Raw genomic sequence first — 17,246 nt, forward strand, 5'->3', positions numbered from 1 at the left:
ACCACATTATTGATTGCTGTGTACAATTATTTTGAAGATAATCATTGCCAATTTTAACCAATATTCTGCACTATATTTTGAGCATTTACTTTTCGTAAAACATATTGTAAAAGATTTGCTAAACAATAAAAAAAAATATAGTTATTTTCAGAATTATAGTGCATGGCCACCTTAACTTTTTCATAAAGAAAAATATGTTAGCTAATAATCCGTTCCATTTTTGTTTGAAAGGCAATGCATAAAAACATTTAGTTTTGACTTTATTAAAAGCTGCCATTATTGTTTAATATGAGCATGCTTAAATTTACTTAGTGTTTTTCTTGAAATTACCTAGATTAAAGTCTTAAAATAGCAGTGGTTTGTTGCTTTTTGAATTAAAACGAAACAGTAAAAAATGGTAATATTCAACAATACTAAGTATTTTTCTGTAACTTAAATTAAAAAAATTTTGATTTTTATTGTTCTAAGGTTTGAGTTGATAAAATTGAAAAAATAACAAACCAATTTTTTTTTGGCGGAAAACATAGTAGTATTGTTTCAACAAAAACTGGCTTAAAATTTGATCTTTTAATGTTAAGTTTTGTTAATAACGAATCATTAGATCCAAAAACTAGTTCTAATTGTCAGGTTGGTATTTTTTTACTTAATGTTAGTTTTTTTGAGCTAATTTAAAGTGCTTATATTACCAAGTGGTCTGGGTAATATGAGCACTTTTGCTACTTTTTTAAAACCGCTGTGTTTTTATGAAAAAATAACGGGTGTCCAAATATCTGGGCGGATCATGAGTAGGGATCCCTAAAAATTGCTTATTTGCAAAAAATTGGGATCCAGCATAATTATTTTTGAAAATATTCCAATTTTCGCTTAAGGTGGTCATATTACCCTAATCTACCCTAATATTATTATTGTTGTTATTATTGTTATACATATTTACAAGTTATTAGTGCAAGATTCAGATAGCCACATGTTGTAATAAAATTGCAATGTTATAAGTTTAATTGTTTTCATAAATATATTAGATCCAATACAATAAAATTTAAATAGGTTTAAAAAAAAACATTTTTGCAGAACATTTGAGACTTAACAACGCCAAACATTATTGAACCTCAAAAAGTTATTTTTTTGATTAGGAAAATGGTTCCAATTTTATAAGATGGAATGGTATTATAGGAGAAATTGTTGAGGGGAAAGCAAATATCGCTGTCGCGTTATTAACTATAAATAGTGAAAGAGCTCAGTATATTTAGTTTTCAAAATCTTTAAAATATCAAGGTAAGTTAAGGTAATTTAAATATTGTTTATTCAGGAGCTATAAAAATTGTTTTTTATAATAATATAATGATATAACTATCATATAATTAAATTAAAAAGTTTGTATCATTTTTAAAAATTTTAGGGATATCTATTCTTTTTAAAAAGACAATGCCAGATGATGATCTCCTCTCATTCTTAAGACTATTTAAACCAGAACTTTGGTGGTTAGTTTTATTATCAGTGCATGTAGTTGCTGTATTACTCTACCTATTTGACAAGTTCAGTCCATTTGGCGAAAAAGATTCCAATAACGAACACCCTGTAAACCTATTCTCTACAATGTGGTTTGCATGGGGAGTTTTAATAAATAGTGGAGTAGGAGAAGGTTACTACGTTAGCTTTAAAAAGAAGTGTTTACCATTTTAAGACTAAAACTTTGAACTATTAAACTCAATTAGGTTTACAATATTTATAAAATTATATAAATAATTAAGATACGTTATTAATGATGCAATATATTTCAAAATATTATTATTTTAGGTATTCCTAGAAGCGCCCGAATTCTTGCTATGGTGTGGGCTGGCTTTTTTATGATAATTGCAAGTTATACTGCTAACCTAAAACTATAAAAATATATATAAAAACAAAATAAAAATCATAAATCACTTTATTGTATAGCTTGGAAATCCATCATTAAGCCATAAATATCGCACTGTCAAGGACAGTAGTGTTGAAGCATATTTTCGCCGTCAAGTGGAAATGTCGAGTACGTACAATTTTATGAAAAACTACAATGTTTAATATGAAGGCGAAGGTATTTCAAAAGTTAAAACCGGGTAAGTTGTAGTTTAATAATGTAAATAATGTTAATATAATTCATCATGAATTAATGTTGTAATTATTTTTCATTGTTAGATTAGGTTATTCTTTGTTTTACTTAGGGAATTAGATGCTTTTATATCGGACAGTCCTGTATTATACCACGAGACATCTAAAGATAGCAATCTACTTACAGTGGGTGATCAGTTTGGTCGCTCAGATTACCGCATTGGTATACCAAAAGGTTCTCCTAGGAGTGATGATATATCGTTATCCATTCTTTACTTCCAAGAGCGCGGTATTATGGAAGAACTCGAAACAAGATGGATAAACTTTGGAACATGTGGCAGCATTGATGATATCAGTAAACCAACCACATTAGAGCTTAGTCACATGCTAGGTTTATTTTAATTAATAATTTTTGTTTTTAACATTTATTTAAATTGTTAAATGAATACAACAAGATTAATAATTTTGTTCATGTTTGAGTTCAACCTGTTTTTACAATAAACAGGTGTGTTTATAATGGTAGCAACTGGAACTGAAGGAGATTGAATCATTGTTATATTTGAAGTCATTTATTATAAATACAGAGGGTGGAAGGAAAAACAGAAAAATGTGTTTAAAAAAATTACACAACATTGGCAAAAACACGTTGAAGAAAATAAAAAAAATCGTATACTGACAAAGCAATACATAAGTTCATCACAAAATCCTACAATTGCAAACTCAATGGTGAACAAAAACAACGGCTTTGAAAAATAATTTTTGTTATAGTAATCATAGAGACTGTACGTGTTAAAGTTTTGTGATTTTAAAATATTTAAATATTGTGCTATTTTTAAATAACTTTGCACAAAGTTGCTCTAAACTTTTTATTTTAAAAAATTACTCAAGGTTTATCACTTTTTAATCACTTTTATGAGATAAAATTTTTTTTTGTAAAACATCTTTTAAAGTTTTCAAATCACTTAATAAAGAAATTCTTTTTGTAAGTAAAGCTTTATTCAAGTGTTTCCATTGCTATATTAATACTGTTTATGCATTTTTTATTGTCAAAATGTAAAAAGTCACATTCATTTAATAGTTTAACAGGATATTTTTATTTTGTTCAAAGTCCGAGCAAGATTCTATATACTATTAATTAGATTAACACAGTTGTGCTAACCTAATTAATAGTAATATCCTAATTAATAGTAACCTAACTAATGGTAAACAAACGTATTGCAATACATTTTTATAGAGTTGGAAAATACGTTTTTATGTTATATAATTCGTTTCTCTTGAGTTCTTACTATTTTTCAGTGTACATAATGAATGGCTTTTTGGAAGTATGAATAAATTATGAGGAATTCCCAATGATTTGCAATCATCAAACGGTGAATATGTTTTCTACCATAACTTTCCACCTATAGATTAAGTATCAAATATGCCGATTATTTGTTAAAAAAAAATTAAATGATATACTGCTAAATAAAAATGAATTTTTTGTGTTAAAGATAAGAGTTTACTTTCGATTAATGTTTAATTTGGATTAAACTAACAAACAGAAAGCAATATGCAATGATTAAAAAGAATTCGTTAAGTACAGTTAAAAATTATATTAAAAAATTTTCATATTTGTTAATGAACAACAGTGGCAGATGAAAACTTTTCGAGGCACTCCACAATTTTAAAGCAAAAAGCTCCTTTTACTGTCAGTAAGCAGCTTTCACTGTCAGTAAGAAGAGGTTTCACCTCTGGGCAAGTTTAATAACATCGGTAAGGAAGTTGGCGTGAATTTCCTTTCAAATGCTCTCCGCGGTGCTCTGTGATAAGACCACAAAGTCTTTTTGAGGCACCTAAAATAAGAAATTAAAAAAAAAATTTATTTCGCTTTTAAAAAAATCTTTTGTTTTGAATTGGAGCCCCCCACAACTTCGGAATCTCGGGCTATGTCATCCCGTCTATATATATATATATATATATATATATATATATATATATATATATATATATATATAGTTCTATAGTTTGTTGGCTTTAGGAAGAGCGGAAGGAAAAAAGTGATTCTTACGCCAACACATACGTCACTTTTAATTACTTTTGACTTTCGTCCAACATTTCCGTGTTGGACGAAAGTAAAAACCATTAATTTAATTACAAATTAATCGTTTTTTAAAAAAACCACAAAAACGCAAATTTAATTGACCAGAATGTTTTTAAAAACATTCTGAATGTTTTTATAACATTTTGAATGTTTTTAACAATATAAACAATGTTTTTATTTTTATTTTTTTTAATAAAATGTTTTTATTTTTATTTTTTTTAATAAAATGTTTTTATTTTTATTTTTTTTACTGTAAATCATGCGCGGAGTGTTGCTACATCGACTATCTTATAGCCTGACTCGCAAGGGAGTGCTGCTACATGGACTGACAAATAGCCTGACTCGCAAGGGAGTGCTGCTACATCGACTGACAAATAGCCTGACTCGCTAGGGAGTGCTGCTACATCGACTGAGGGTTTGGTTGGGGCAGGCAGTCTATCATTATTAAAAAAAAAAAAATTCCGGTCTTGCATTTTAATTTTTACTTTTTGTCAACAAAATATCGAAAAAACTTTCGGACAACATCTAAGGGTTCTATATATATATATATATATATATATATATATATATAGAACCCTTAGATGTTGTCCGAAAGTTTTTTCGATATTTTGTTGACAAAAAGTAAAAATTAAAATGCAAGACCGGAATTTTTTTTTTTTAATAATGATAGACTGCCTGCCCCAACCAAACCCTCAGTCGATGTAGCAGCACTCCCTTGCGGGTCAGGCTATTTGTCAGTCGATGTAGCAGCACTCCCTTGCGAGTCAGGCTATTTGTCAGTCGATGTAGCAGCACTCCCTTGCGAGTCAGGCTATTTGTCAGTCGATGTAGCAGCACTCCCTTGCGAGTCAGGCTATAAGATAGTCGATGTAGCAACACTCCGCGCATGATTTACAGTAAAAAAAATAAAAATAAAAACGTTTTATTAAAAAAAATAAAAATAAAAACATTTTATTAAAAAAAATAAAAATAAAAACATTGTTTATATTGTTAAAAACATTCAAAATGTTATAAAAACATTCAGAATGTTTTTAAAAACATTCTGGTCAATTAAATTTGCGTTTTTGTGGTTTTTTTAAAAAACGATTAATTTGTAATTAAATTAATGGTTTTTACTTTCGTCCAACACGGAAATGTTGGACGAAAGTCAAAAGTAATTAAAAGTGACGGCGTAAGAATCACTTTTTTCCTTCCGCTCTTCCTAAAGCCAACAAACTATAGAACTATATATATATATATATATATATATATATATATATATATATATATATATATATATTAGGTTATGACATTTGCCCTAACTTTGTTGTATGATGCTGTTCATAATTTTGGTATTTTATTTAGACATAAAAATGAAACTAACAAAGGTTTCTTGATCCACAATTGAATGAGCACCGGTATATTGAAAATACAAAATTTAGTCGTAAAACTACTTGCGTTACAACGGCTGATTTCTTTTATTAAATTTATTTTACAAAATACAGCAATCTAGTGTACAAGATAATATATAGATAAGAAAAATTTTATTCCCAGTGTGTAATAGAGTATAATAGTGCCAAATGAAATTACTTGTTTTTCAGGAACTGAAAACATGATTTCTTTTTTTGTGCCTCAAATGGCTTGAGCTTATTTAGAATTTGTAGTCTGCTACTTAGAGAACATCTCAAAAATACTTCTCAGCCCTAGTTGCACCTAAAAAGTTGTGGTAAATCTTCACACCCCGTTCTGTTGCCTAATTTACCACCTGAAGTTTGTCAACAAGCAGTTTCATGTTTTGATAGTTTTCCCTATTAATCTAATCATGCGCTAAAATTTGGAAGAATTTATAGGGCATTACAATAATGTATGCCCCATAATATAATAAAAATCTGAATAAATCTGTCTTAATTAGGTCAACTAAAGGTACTATATTTTGTTTTAGTAGGAAGATACTTTGTTACAAAGAGACTATACCTTAGGTAATATTACCATATTACCTAAGGTATAGTCTCTTGGTAACAAAAGTGTGTTTTTACAAAGATAAGAATCAATTTCCTCACTTTCCTCTTCGGTTTTACTGCTATCATAGATAAGAACAGACTTACAGAATCGATTCCTCAGATAAGAACCAAATGTACCAACTGAATGCCATGGGAGCATTTTCAACTAATGTTGGGTCACGCTCTGCAAATTTTGTCAGTTTTTCCACTAAAGTCAAGTCATTCAATAGTATGTTAACTGGTATAAGACAAACAAACCACCACTTCACATAAACTGAAACTGTAAAAACAGCAAATCGTTCCAATTTTTTTATTTAGTTGTTGGTAATAATTTCAGCGTTTGGAAAATGTTCTTTGATCTGTCTAAGCACAATCACTAGAGTAAAAAGTAGTTTACACATCCACCTTGCATTGCAAAGGGCACCAGGAAAAAGCACTTTAAGTTTTTTGGTTCAGATTCTTTAGTTATTACAAGCAAACAAAGCAAAACCAGCTCTTTGCAAACACCATCAAAATGGATTTCGATCTTCTCAATCTACAGCTGATTTGTAAACAGTAATAACCGATAGGTTTTATCGTGCATTAGATGAAGGTGGAGAGGTTAAGGTCATTGCTGTTAACATTTCAAAAGCTTTTGATAAAGTTAGGCATCCTGGTCTTCTCCATAAGCTTTCTTCTTATGGTGTATCTGGCAACATCTTTAAGATTATTGAATCCTTCCTTTCCAATCGTATAATAAAAGTTGTCCTCGATGGACAGCACTCTTCTTCTTATTCTATAACTTCAGGGGTTCCTCAAGGTTCTATCATTGGCCCTATACTATTTTTAATTTACATTAATGTCTTCCAGATATTCTCGCATCTAAGGTGGCATTGTTTGCTTATGATACTACCATTTATTCTTATCGTGATAAGAAACCAACACTCTCTGATTGCTTGGAGGGGGCATTTGAGCTTGAAAAGGATCTCACTTCTGCTAAAGCATGGGGCTCACAGTGGCTGGTGAACTTCAATACAGATAAAACTCAATTTTTTACAGCCAATCGTTATCGCAATAATTTAGATCTTCGTATATTTATGAACTGTGATGTACTCGATGAGTCATCTACTCTTCATCTTCTAGGATTAACTCTTTCTTCCGATCTTTCTTGGAAACCATATACCAAATCAGTTGCAAAATTAGCATCTGTTAAGTTTGCATCTCTTTATCAAGCTCGACACTTTTTTACTTCGGATTCTATTTTCTATCTCTATAAATCTCAAACCCGGCCTTGTATGGAATACTGTTGCCAAATCTGGGGCGGATCTTCTAATGATGTCCTTTCTCTTTTAGACAAGGTGCAAAAACGCATTGTAAACACAGTTGGACCTGCTCTTGCAGCCAAACTCCAACGATTATCACATTATCATAATGTTGCTTCTCTTTCTCTTTTCTACAAATACTATAATGGGCACTGCTCTAAAGAGCTAGCGTCTCTTGTGTCATCTACTAAATTTCATTCTCGTCTTACTTGTCATTCAATTAAGTGTCATCTTTTTTCTGTGACTGTTCCTAAGTACTCCAAAAACTCTTATTTTTCTAGTTTTTTCCTCGAACATCAGCTCTTTAGAATTCGCTTCCTTCATCTTGCTCTCCTAATTCATATAATTTGCAATCCTTTAAGTTGTCCGTCAATCTTTATCTTGCTCTACAATCTTTATCTGTTCTCTTCCAGCAACTTCCAACTTTAATTAGTGGTTGCTAGCAGCCTTGTTGAAAGCAAAGATGTTTAAAAAAAAAGTTAAAACTATAAGTAGTTCACGACAATTGTAAAAAGATTTTTGGATAATTTATTGATTGTTGATAATACAAAAAGTATTGCCAATTGAACTTTCCTTCGGAAGATCAAAATATTTCGACAAGCTGATATCTCCACTTTTAAACCTTTCCAGCATTGACTCAAAAATTTTTTTTTACATAAAAATATTTTGATTACATTCGATCGAGTTAAATTAGGTTAAAATATCTCTTTATTGTATATAAACTTATCCTTGTAAAATTCTTTTAATTTAATACAATATTTCTAGGGATTATATACTCTTTATATATATCTATTTAATTATATATATTTATTTATTATATACATTTATTTAAGTAATCAAGTTACTTGAATAAAGAGGGTATATATAACCCTTAGAAATAATGTATTGATCAAAAACAATTTTGTAAGGATAATTTTATATACTAAAAGCAGATGTTTTAACTCAATTTAACTCCATCAAATTTAATCAAAGTATATACATGCAAATAAAAATGACGTTATCAAAAAAATAAAAAAATTAAACACATTAAACGTAGCGCATCGAAAATTTCAACATGCAAAGTGGGCCAGAGTTTAACAAAAAGGTCAAAGCGAAATGTCGTAAATTGGCTTTTTCAATCATATACAATTAACATGCTTATGTTATTGGCAATAAATATTTATTTTATAATGCAGTTGATCAATTTTGTAAACCCTTAAGGATGCTTCAAAGTCAAAAAGTTATTAAAATGTGAAAAATATGAATACATCTGTGACATTTAGAAATAATCTTTCCTTATGGAATTTGAAATTATTTATACATATTTACCTATGATTTTATAATTATTTAGAAAAACAGATATTTTTAATTTTTTAGCATGTTTTCTTACATTATTAGAACATAAATTTTACGATTTTTCATGTAAAAAAAACTTTGCGGTAATCGATTTACAACACGTTATAAAACGTTAAGATGAAATTGATTTAAATGCATACTTTATTCCTTTAACCAACACTTCATATAAAGATTTTCTACCCCCACTTGCCCCCCGGTCGCCTTAAGTTGTCAAATGTTGATTTGACCAAATTTTAAAAATTTAACAAAAAAATTACTTTCCAAAAATGTATATGAATAATGTGCCTAAAATTTTATATTCATTATAGTCATTGTTTTTAGAAATTTAATAAATAATAAACACCGCTATCAACGCGATGATCAATTAATTTTAATTGACCTCAAGTTGTTGCAACGTTAACCATAAACCGTTTCAGCGCGATGTCACGGTTTGTGATCAAAATAAATAAACTACAAAACCCACTTTTAATAATTAATATTGAATTTTAATTGTCACATAATTTTGAAGGGTTTGAATATATCGGATGAGATTAAAAGGGATTTTATGAACAATCTTAGAAGGAAATGGAAGAAGAAAAAAAGAACTAGGACACGGTTTGAGGCTTAGAACCAGAACTGGTTAGATAGCAATGTCAAGCCTGTAGAGAATGTTCAACCTTCAGATCCACCTGTTAATCCTGGTTATTAAATAATAATAAATGTATATAATAATCGCTTAGTGTTATATGTCTTCTATGCAAATGTAATGTTGTCAACGCCAGTATTTGAATGTTGCCTATATTATGTCAATATTTAAATGTTTACAGTTTTCTTTAACATGAATGGATTGGAAAACGTATGAAATTACGCATCCTCAAAAGTATTATATTTTAGATTTCAAAGACTGCCAACCCTCTTTTTTACCCACAAACCCTCTTTTTTTACCCACAAACCCACTTTTTTACCCAAAAACTGTTTTTTACCCACAAACTCTTTTTTACCCACAAACTCTTTTTTACCCACAAACCCTCTTTTTTTACCCATAAACTCCTTTTTAGCAAGACTGTATAATAGTTATTAAAATTCTTTTAAAGTCGAGAGTATTAAAGAATTGCATAAGATCAAGTGCCATGATTATTATCATATGTATAAAAATGATGTCTCACCTGCGGCAACTCCTACCCAAGAATATATAGCTGAGTGTCTAATCATGAATGTATTATGCTTTTCTAGTAAGAATTAGATAAACTACCTAATGCCTCATTAATTTTCATTGATCACTGCAGTGATCAGCTTGGTGCAAAACAGAAAGAAAGTGGAATTGCTTCTTCCCGAAGAAGTTAAACTTTTACTTGCAGAAAACTTGTAACTTGTATGAACTTGCTTTGCTTATATGATTTCACAATTCAAAACATTTTTATTTTTTATATGGGATGCTAATTAAATGTAATTTGACCCTTAAAAATAATATAGTTCCAGCGCAAAATGGATTTTTTTGTTGTTACAGATTTAACACTTTCAAACGTTGCGCAAATTCCAAACTTAAGTATGCTTATGCTAATGTCAAATGATAATACTTTCGAAAAAATTGCGGTGATTGGAGCCTGGGTACAAAAATACCCCAAAATGTTATTCCCTTTACCTCAACAGTGAGGGCAATGACTTAATGAATGAGTTTGTTAATTGTATTATACTAAGTTTGACTACGTTCGCATGTTTTAAATTTCATGGAATAATATTTTAGAATAATAATTTTTCCAAAGTGAGGGGGTTGTAAATTTTATATGGTCATAACTTTTTATCTCTGAAAGATTATTCCATGAAAATTAAAACCTGCTAATTTAGTTAAATTTAGTATAAAGTTATAAGAAAAATTAAATCATTAACTCATTGCTCTCACTTTTGGGGAAAAAGGAATAACTTTTTATGGTATTTTTGTTCCGAGGCTCCAATCAACGCAATTTTTTGCAAAAGGTTGTTATTTGACATAACCATACACATACATAAGTTTGCATAAAGTCTGGAAGTGCCGATTCTGCAAAACCAAAAAATCAAATTTGCCCCACTAAACAGCCTGTTGATTAGAGTAGACAAAACCTAATTTTGATGTCAAAAATGGATTCCCCCTGACCCCATATGATTATATTTACACGTTTTCTATTTTTCCTAATTTTTGTTATAGACTGGCGCACTGAGCATGGCGCAAAAAGACGCCAAAGAAGGCAGTACTGACAATCCAAGATAAATATTTTGATTTTAAAGATTTGGAAAAATGTCAAACTAAAAAAAATGCAGCGAAAAGGTTTAGTGCTCCAAACATTTTAACTTACTGTATTAAGCATAAAGAATACATAATTATTAAATGTCTAGTCAATTTGGAGTAAAGAGGCAAAAGTTAACCTTTGGAAAGCATAATTCTGTTGATAAAACTATAAATGGTTTATGAACGCACGTGAATAAAATATACCAATTAGTGAACACGTCATTAGGGAGAATGCTTTAGATTTTACAAAAGAACTCAACATAACGAATTTTAAGACATCAAAAGGGTGGCTAGATTGATGGAAAAATGACAAAATGTTATTTTTCGAACCTTTTCTGGCAAGAAAAGGTTGTGCACAGAGAAAATGACAGCAAGCATACCAATGCTCCTAATACATATGCGGGGTTCCCCAAGGATCAATTTTACCTTTATTAAATCAAACTCGTTCAACATTGCTATATTTCTCCTTTATTCATTGTATCTGAATTAGGCAAATTTAGCTTGGTGTAGAAAAAATCAAATCAAAATTAAAGAACTCTTTAATTAACAAAAACATGCTGTTAGAATATTATCTAATGTAGGCCGTTTTACACACTCCAAAAAACTATTTATAAAACTAAATATACTCAATGTCTACCAACGAAACATTTATCATCTTTTTTGTGTCTAAAGTTAATACAAAAATAACGCTTAACATTTTTAACTCGTTATTCATAATAAATAAGCACAGATACTTAACCAGATACTCAAATAGCACTTATAATCAGTCCATAAGTTTTCTGGTTTTCAATATCTATTTGGGGACCAAAAGTATAGAATAAAATTTTACCTAAAAAACTTAAAACTCTTGAAACTCTTAACGAATTCAAAGCAAAATTAAAGCAAATGCTTCTGGTTAGTGACGGAGTCCGTGACTTCATCTGAATTTATCTTGGTGGTACAGATAAGCTTTTTCATTTGTTTTAAAGTTTGCCTTTGTCAACCTGGTGTCCCTTTAGTTGAATCATGCTTTAATATATATATATATATATATATATATATATATATATATATATATATATATATATATATATATATATATATATATATATATATATATATATATATATATATATATATATATATATATATATATATAAGGGTAGGTTGATTTTGGAATGTAAGTACCGTTAAACAATATAAAGTTGGATATTTATTCGTAAGTAACAAAAATAGCAAACTTAAGTCTTTTAACTGAATATTTTTTTGCGGAACTTCGATGGAGTTAATGGATTTGCATACTTGCAACTTTTATTTTTCTTCGTTTCTTTAAGCACGCATGTATAGACGGGTTGCTTTGTTTACATTTTTAAGCGCACGCGCAAAAAACGACAGGCAAAACATGTTCAAATTTAACTTAAATTCCTGCGTATTTCCAAAACAATGCAGTTACTTTCTCTAAATATAAGTTCCCTTTTTCAAATCATGCCTGATAATAAATTTTACATAAATAAATAAATATATATATATTTGTTTATAAAATTATACATAATAAACCAATATATTTATTACAAAATAACTCGGTAAATAACCAATAAAAATAACCAACTGTCAAAAAAAAAAAAGGTATATATATATAAATAAACTGACAGTAAAATTAAATAGATAAGTTTATAGTATAATGTAAAGCTTGTTTATTAAGTGAGGGACTTTCCCATTTAATGTGGAGGGCTTCTTTTATCTTTAGTTTGTGTTTGTTTGGGGTATTATCCAAAATCTCAAAAGAATCACAGTTAGCCAAATTTTTGCAATTAAGAGATAAATTTAAGTGTTTAAATATATGAGATTGTTTATCAAGTAATTAGTAAAAAGTATTTAGTAATAAGACTAAATTTAAAGAATTAAAAGAGGATCCAACTATAAAAAGAGAAATATCTTTATAAGGGTATCTTAGAAAACTTTATAAGCTTAAATGTTTTGAAAAAGGCATTTACACTAAAATCTATCCTGTAGGATCTCAACCTGCAAGAGCTTACGCGTTACCTAAGATGCACAATGTTAGTAAAGATAGTTCTCTTCCAACATTTCGACCTATCATCTCAACAATCGGAACATATAACTACAACCTTGCCAAACATCTCTCTCATTTATTGTCTCCATATATACATAAACAATTTTGCACTTTAGACTCATTTTCTTTTGTTGAAGAATTAAAACAAATTAATGTAACTAATAAATTTATTGTTTCATATGATGTTGAAAGTTTGTTCACGAGTATTCCTCTTAAAGAAACCATCAACATTGCAACTGATTTATTTTTTAAAGATAAAACTAACTCAAAACGTTTTTCAAAAGTTCAATTTAAAAAATTACTTCAGATTTCCACATCCGGTTCACATTTTCTATTTGGCGGTAAATATTACGATCAAACAGATGGCGTTGCTATGGGTTCTCCTTTAGCGCCCATCTTAGCTAATATTTTCGTCGTTTATCATGAACAAACATGGGTCAATAACTGCTCTTTTACAGCACTATTTTTTTATAAACGGTATGTCGATGACATAATTGCTATTTTTAATTCTGAATATGAAGCTCAAGAATTTTTCAAACACCTCAATAAACAACATAAAAATCTGAAATTTACTATGAAAAAAGAAGAAGATAACCAGATTGCTTTTTTAGATGTACTTATTAAAAAATCTAACTCGTTTACGACTTCAGTTTATCACAAAAAAACGTATACAGGTCTTTTACAAAAATTTTTTAGTTTTATTCCCTCTTGCTTCAAATTTGGACTTGTTCGGTGTTTGATTGATCGTACATTTAAAATTAATAATTCTTGGTTTGGTTTTGATAAAGATATTAAGAATCTATCATTAATTTTACAAAATAATAAATTTCCACAAAAAATTATTGACTATGAAATTAAATCTATATATTATATAGATTTATATAAATAAATATATTGGTTTATTATGTATAATTTTTTGTCCGTTAATATTTCTCTGTAAAGACTTCTATTTTTTAATATATATTTCAGAGTTTTTTATTACTGTAAAATAATCTTTTGAAAATGTAAATAAAATTTTACGAAACATGTCAAGAATAAAAAACATCGTGTTATTTTTAAAAATAGTTATATATATATATATATATATATATATATATATATATATATATATATATATATATATATATATATATGTATATATATATATATATATATATATATATATATATATATATATATATATATTATATACTAAGTAGTATAATATTTATTTAAATAATAATTATTTGTGTATACACAAAATATATATATATAAAAATATATATATTATATACTACTACATATTTATATATATATATATATATTATATACTACTGTATATTTATATACACATATAAACAATATTTATATGTAAATATAAATATACAGTACTGTATATTTATATACACATTTAAATATTGTTTATATGTGTATATAAATATAAAGTAGTATATAGTATATATATAAATATGTAGTAGTATATAATATATATATATTTATATATATATTTTGTATATACACAAATAAATATTATTTATATGTGTATACATATATATATATATATATATATATTATATATATACGTAAATATATATATATTTATATATATATATATATATATATATATATATATATATATATATATATATATATATATATATATATATATTTATATACATTAATGGATCAGAAAAAATAATCTACAATATTTTAAAAATTTTGGATATTTATTAGGTTTATAAAATGTTTTATGAAATAAATTTTGTCAATGAATCATTTTGGTCATCTTTCCACAACTCTAAGCTGTTTCTATATTTATAGAGAATTTCATTTAAAAAATACCCATTCCATAACAATTTTATTTTTTAATTCCATCTGGATTTGCACTTAGGATAATCAACATCAATGTACAAATCTGAGACAGAAATGGAAAGATTTATTTGTTGTAGAGACATCGCATTCAAAAATTTATATTTTGCAATTACTTTCCATTTTAAGAATATAGTCTGTTGGAATATAGCAAACAATTTCAGAATATTACACTATTTGATTTATAAAGACTTGTGAGGGGTTATCAATATTTGCATTGTACCCCATTATATGAACAGTTTCAGTATTTTATAAACAGATGCAGTCCAGCCCTGTGGATTTTTCAAGAGTGTTTTTCCTTTAAGTTTTAGAAAAAAATTAGTATTAAGTTGATTTTGATGAGATTTCATAAACAATTTGAATAAAACTTTTGATTCTTCTGTAATTTTATCTTGGCTTTCGTTAATAAGCAATGGCTCATAATGAGCAGAAATTGGTTTAGCCTGAACTTTAGAAGCAAAGTAAAGCTCATTTTCATATGCAGCGTCTGTTTCATTACAGTCTCTGTTTCATCAATTTACCAACTAATAATTTTAAAAACAACAGCTTTCAATGCTAATTTATGTAAACTTTTTTTTACAATTTTTTTCTATAACTTAGCTGGGACCCAGCCTGGGTTGATAGAAGTATAAATTATTAGAAGTATATCTTGTTAATTTTAAATTTATTTTACTTTTAAAAATTGGAAAAGTATTTTTTGATACTCGTTAACAAAATTTAACACATTTTAACGCGCTAGTTCCACTATAGTGCGAGACTTTTTCTATTCACATAGTTTACTTGTACAAACTTCACTCTATAACTTTTGCTTACTTTGCTTTAGCTCCAATGTTTTGCCTGTCGTTTTTTGCGCACGCGCTTTAGAATATAAACAAAGCAACCCGTCTATTGTATTTTGTTTTTAAACAACAATTAACTTCGTAGTTTCAAGTAGTCTTTCGTAAAGTCTCTGACTGCTTTTAACTTCGCGTCAAAAATCAAATTTATAGGCGGCTAATAAATATTTCTTAAAATATACCTTTTAATTCTCCAGAGAACTAGATTTACATGCTTAACTGGTTTATATTTTATAAATGTTACTTTTGCAGAATGATATAATGTAGTTATAATAGATTAAAGTGAACAATAAGCACGTTTTACTAGTAAATTAGTAAACTAATTGAAAAAAAAATTATTATCAAGTAAGTTATTATTTTTTGCAAAATTTAAATAGTTTAGTACTTTAATAAAGTGTTACTAATTTATTGCAAACAATTTATGTCTCTTAAAATTTTAATTTTCTTAGTATATATTTAACGCTTATTTATAATAAAATAACTCATCATAAGTATTTTAAATTTTTTACTTAAGCAACAGGATGAATGGAAAACAAGTAAAAGAACTCAGGCAGATAGTATTCAAAAGTTTCCATGATATGCAATGGAGCTGGTCAGAGGCGGATGTTCTTCAAATCTCGGCGCTGCTCTTGGAAACGCTTTACTCCATGATATCAAGCATCTATTGCTACCGGAAGTTGACATCAATAATATTCTAATGGATAAGTGTAAATTAGACAGAGCTAAAAGTAAAACTAATTTCAAAAAACGCAATAACAGAAGAGAAGACACAACTATTTTGCATTGGTTTAGATGAAAAGATAGATAAAAACACGAAAATGTACTTTAATACAAATAGTTCTGAAGGAAAAAATTTCATAACAAAATGTGTTGCTTCACCTTACTTTTACACATGAGGATGGTAAATTTTACGGGATCTACTTGACACACTGAACAATACCCGTTGTTAGTGCTACTGGAGATGTTCTTGCTCTTGAGACATTTAGTGTACTTAAAGAATATAACAGACTGGTGAGCATCCGTGCTATTCTTTTAGACAATACTGCATCAAACACAGGTTGGATGAGAGGCTTGGTGGTTAATTTAGAAGATTTAATAGGAAGGAAACTTCACACAATAGGTTGTAGTCTTCATCAGAATGAACTCCCACTAATAGCCTTTTTTTAAAAGTTAGATGGAAAAACAACCGGTCCACAAAATTTGAGTGAACCGATTGGGAAAATATGCTCTGAAGGCATTCATAGACAACCTCAAGTAGAGTTTGAAGCAATTCAAACTTCTATCACTGAAGTATATATTTCGCATGAGATTTTAAAAGATATTAGTCATGATCAAAGGCTTCTTTACAAATATTCTAAAGGTATTGGATTAGGTAAAGTAGACGACAAATGGGCTAATTGTAAAATAGGTCCAATGTATCAAGCTCGATGGTTAACCCTTTCTATATGAGTTCTTTGTTTATACACTTGAGATATTTCTCCAAACGCAAGTCT

The 17,246-nt window shown here is 28.2% G+C and overlaps 1 protein-coding gene and 1 pseudogene across 1 annotated transcript; both read left to right on the top strand.

Annotated features, from left to right (window-relative positions):
- The first annotated feature begins 570 nt into the window (after positions 1 to 570).
- LOC136088387 (glutamate [NMDA] receptor subunit 1-like) lies at positions 571 to 2,867 on the top strand (annotated as a pseudogene).
- A 10,179-nt stretch (positions 2,868 to 13,046) lies between these two features.
- Positions 13,047 to 13,958, top strand: LOC136088388 (uncharacterized). Its single transcript, XM_065812094.1, has one exon. The coding sequence runs from the start codon at positions 13,047 to 13,049 to the stop codon at positions 13,956 to 13,958; it is 912 nt and encodes a 303-aa protein (XP_065668166.1).
- Positions 13,959 to 17,246: the final 3,288 nt, after the last annotated feature.

The sequence above is a fragment of the Hydra vulgaris genome, chromosome 12 (assembly GCF_038396675.1).
Source record: "Hydra vulgaris chromosome 12, alternate assembly HydraT2T_AEP".
NCBI classification, from domain to species: Eukaryota; Metazoa; Cnidaria; class Hydrozoa; order Anthoathecata; family Hydridae; genus Hydra; species Hydra vulgaris.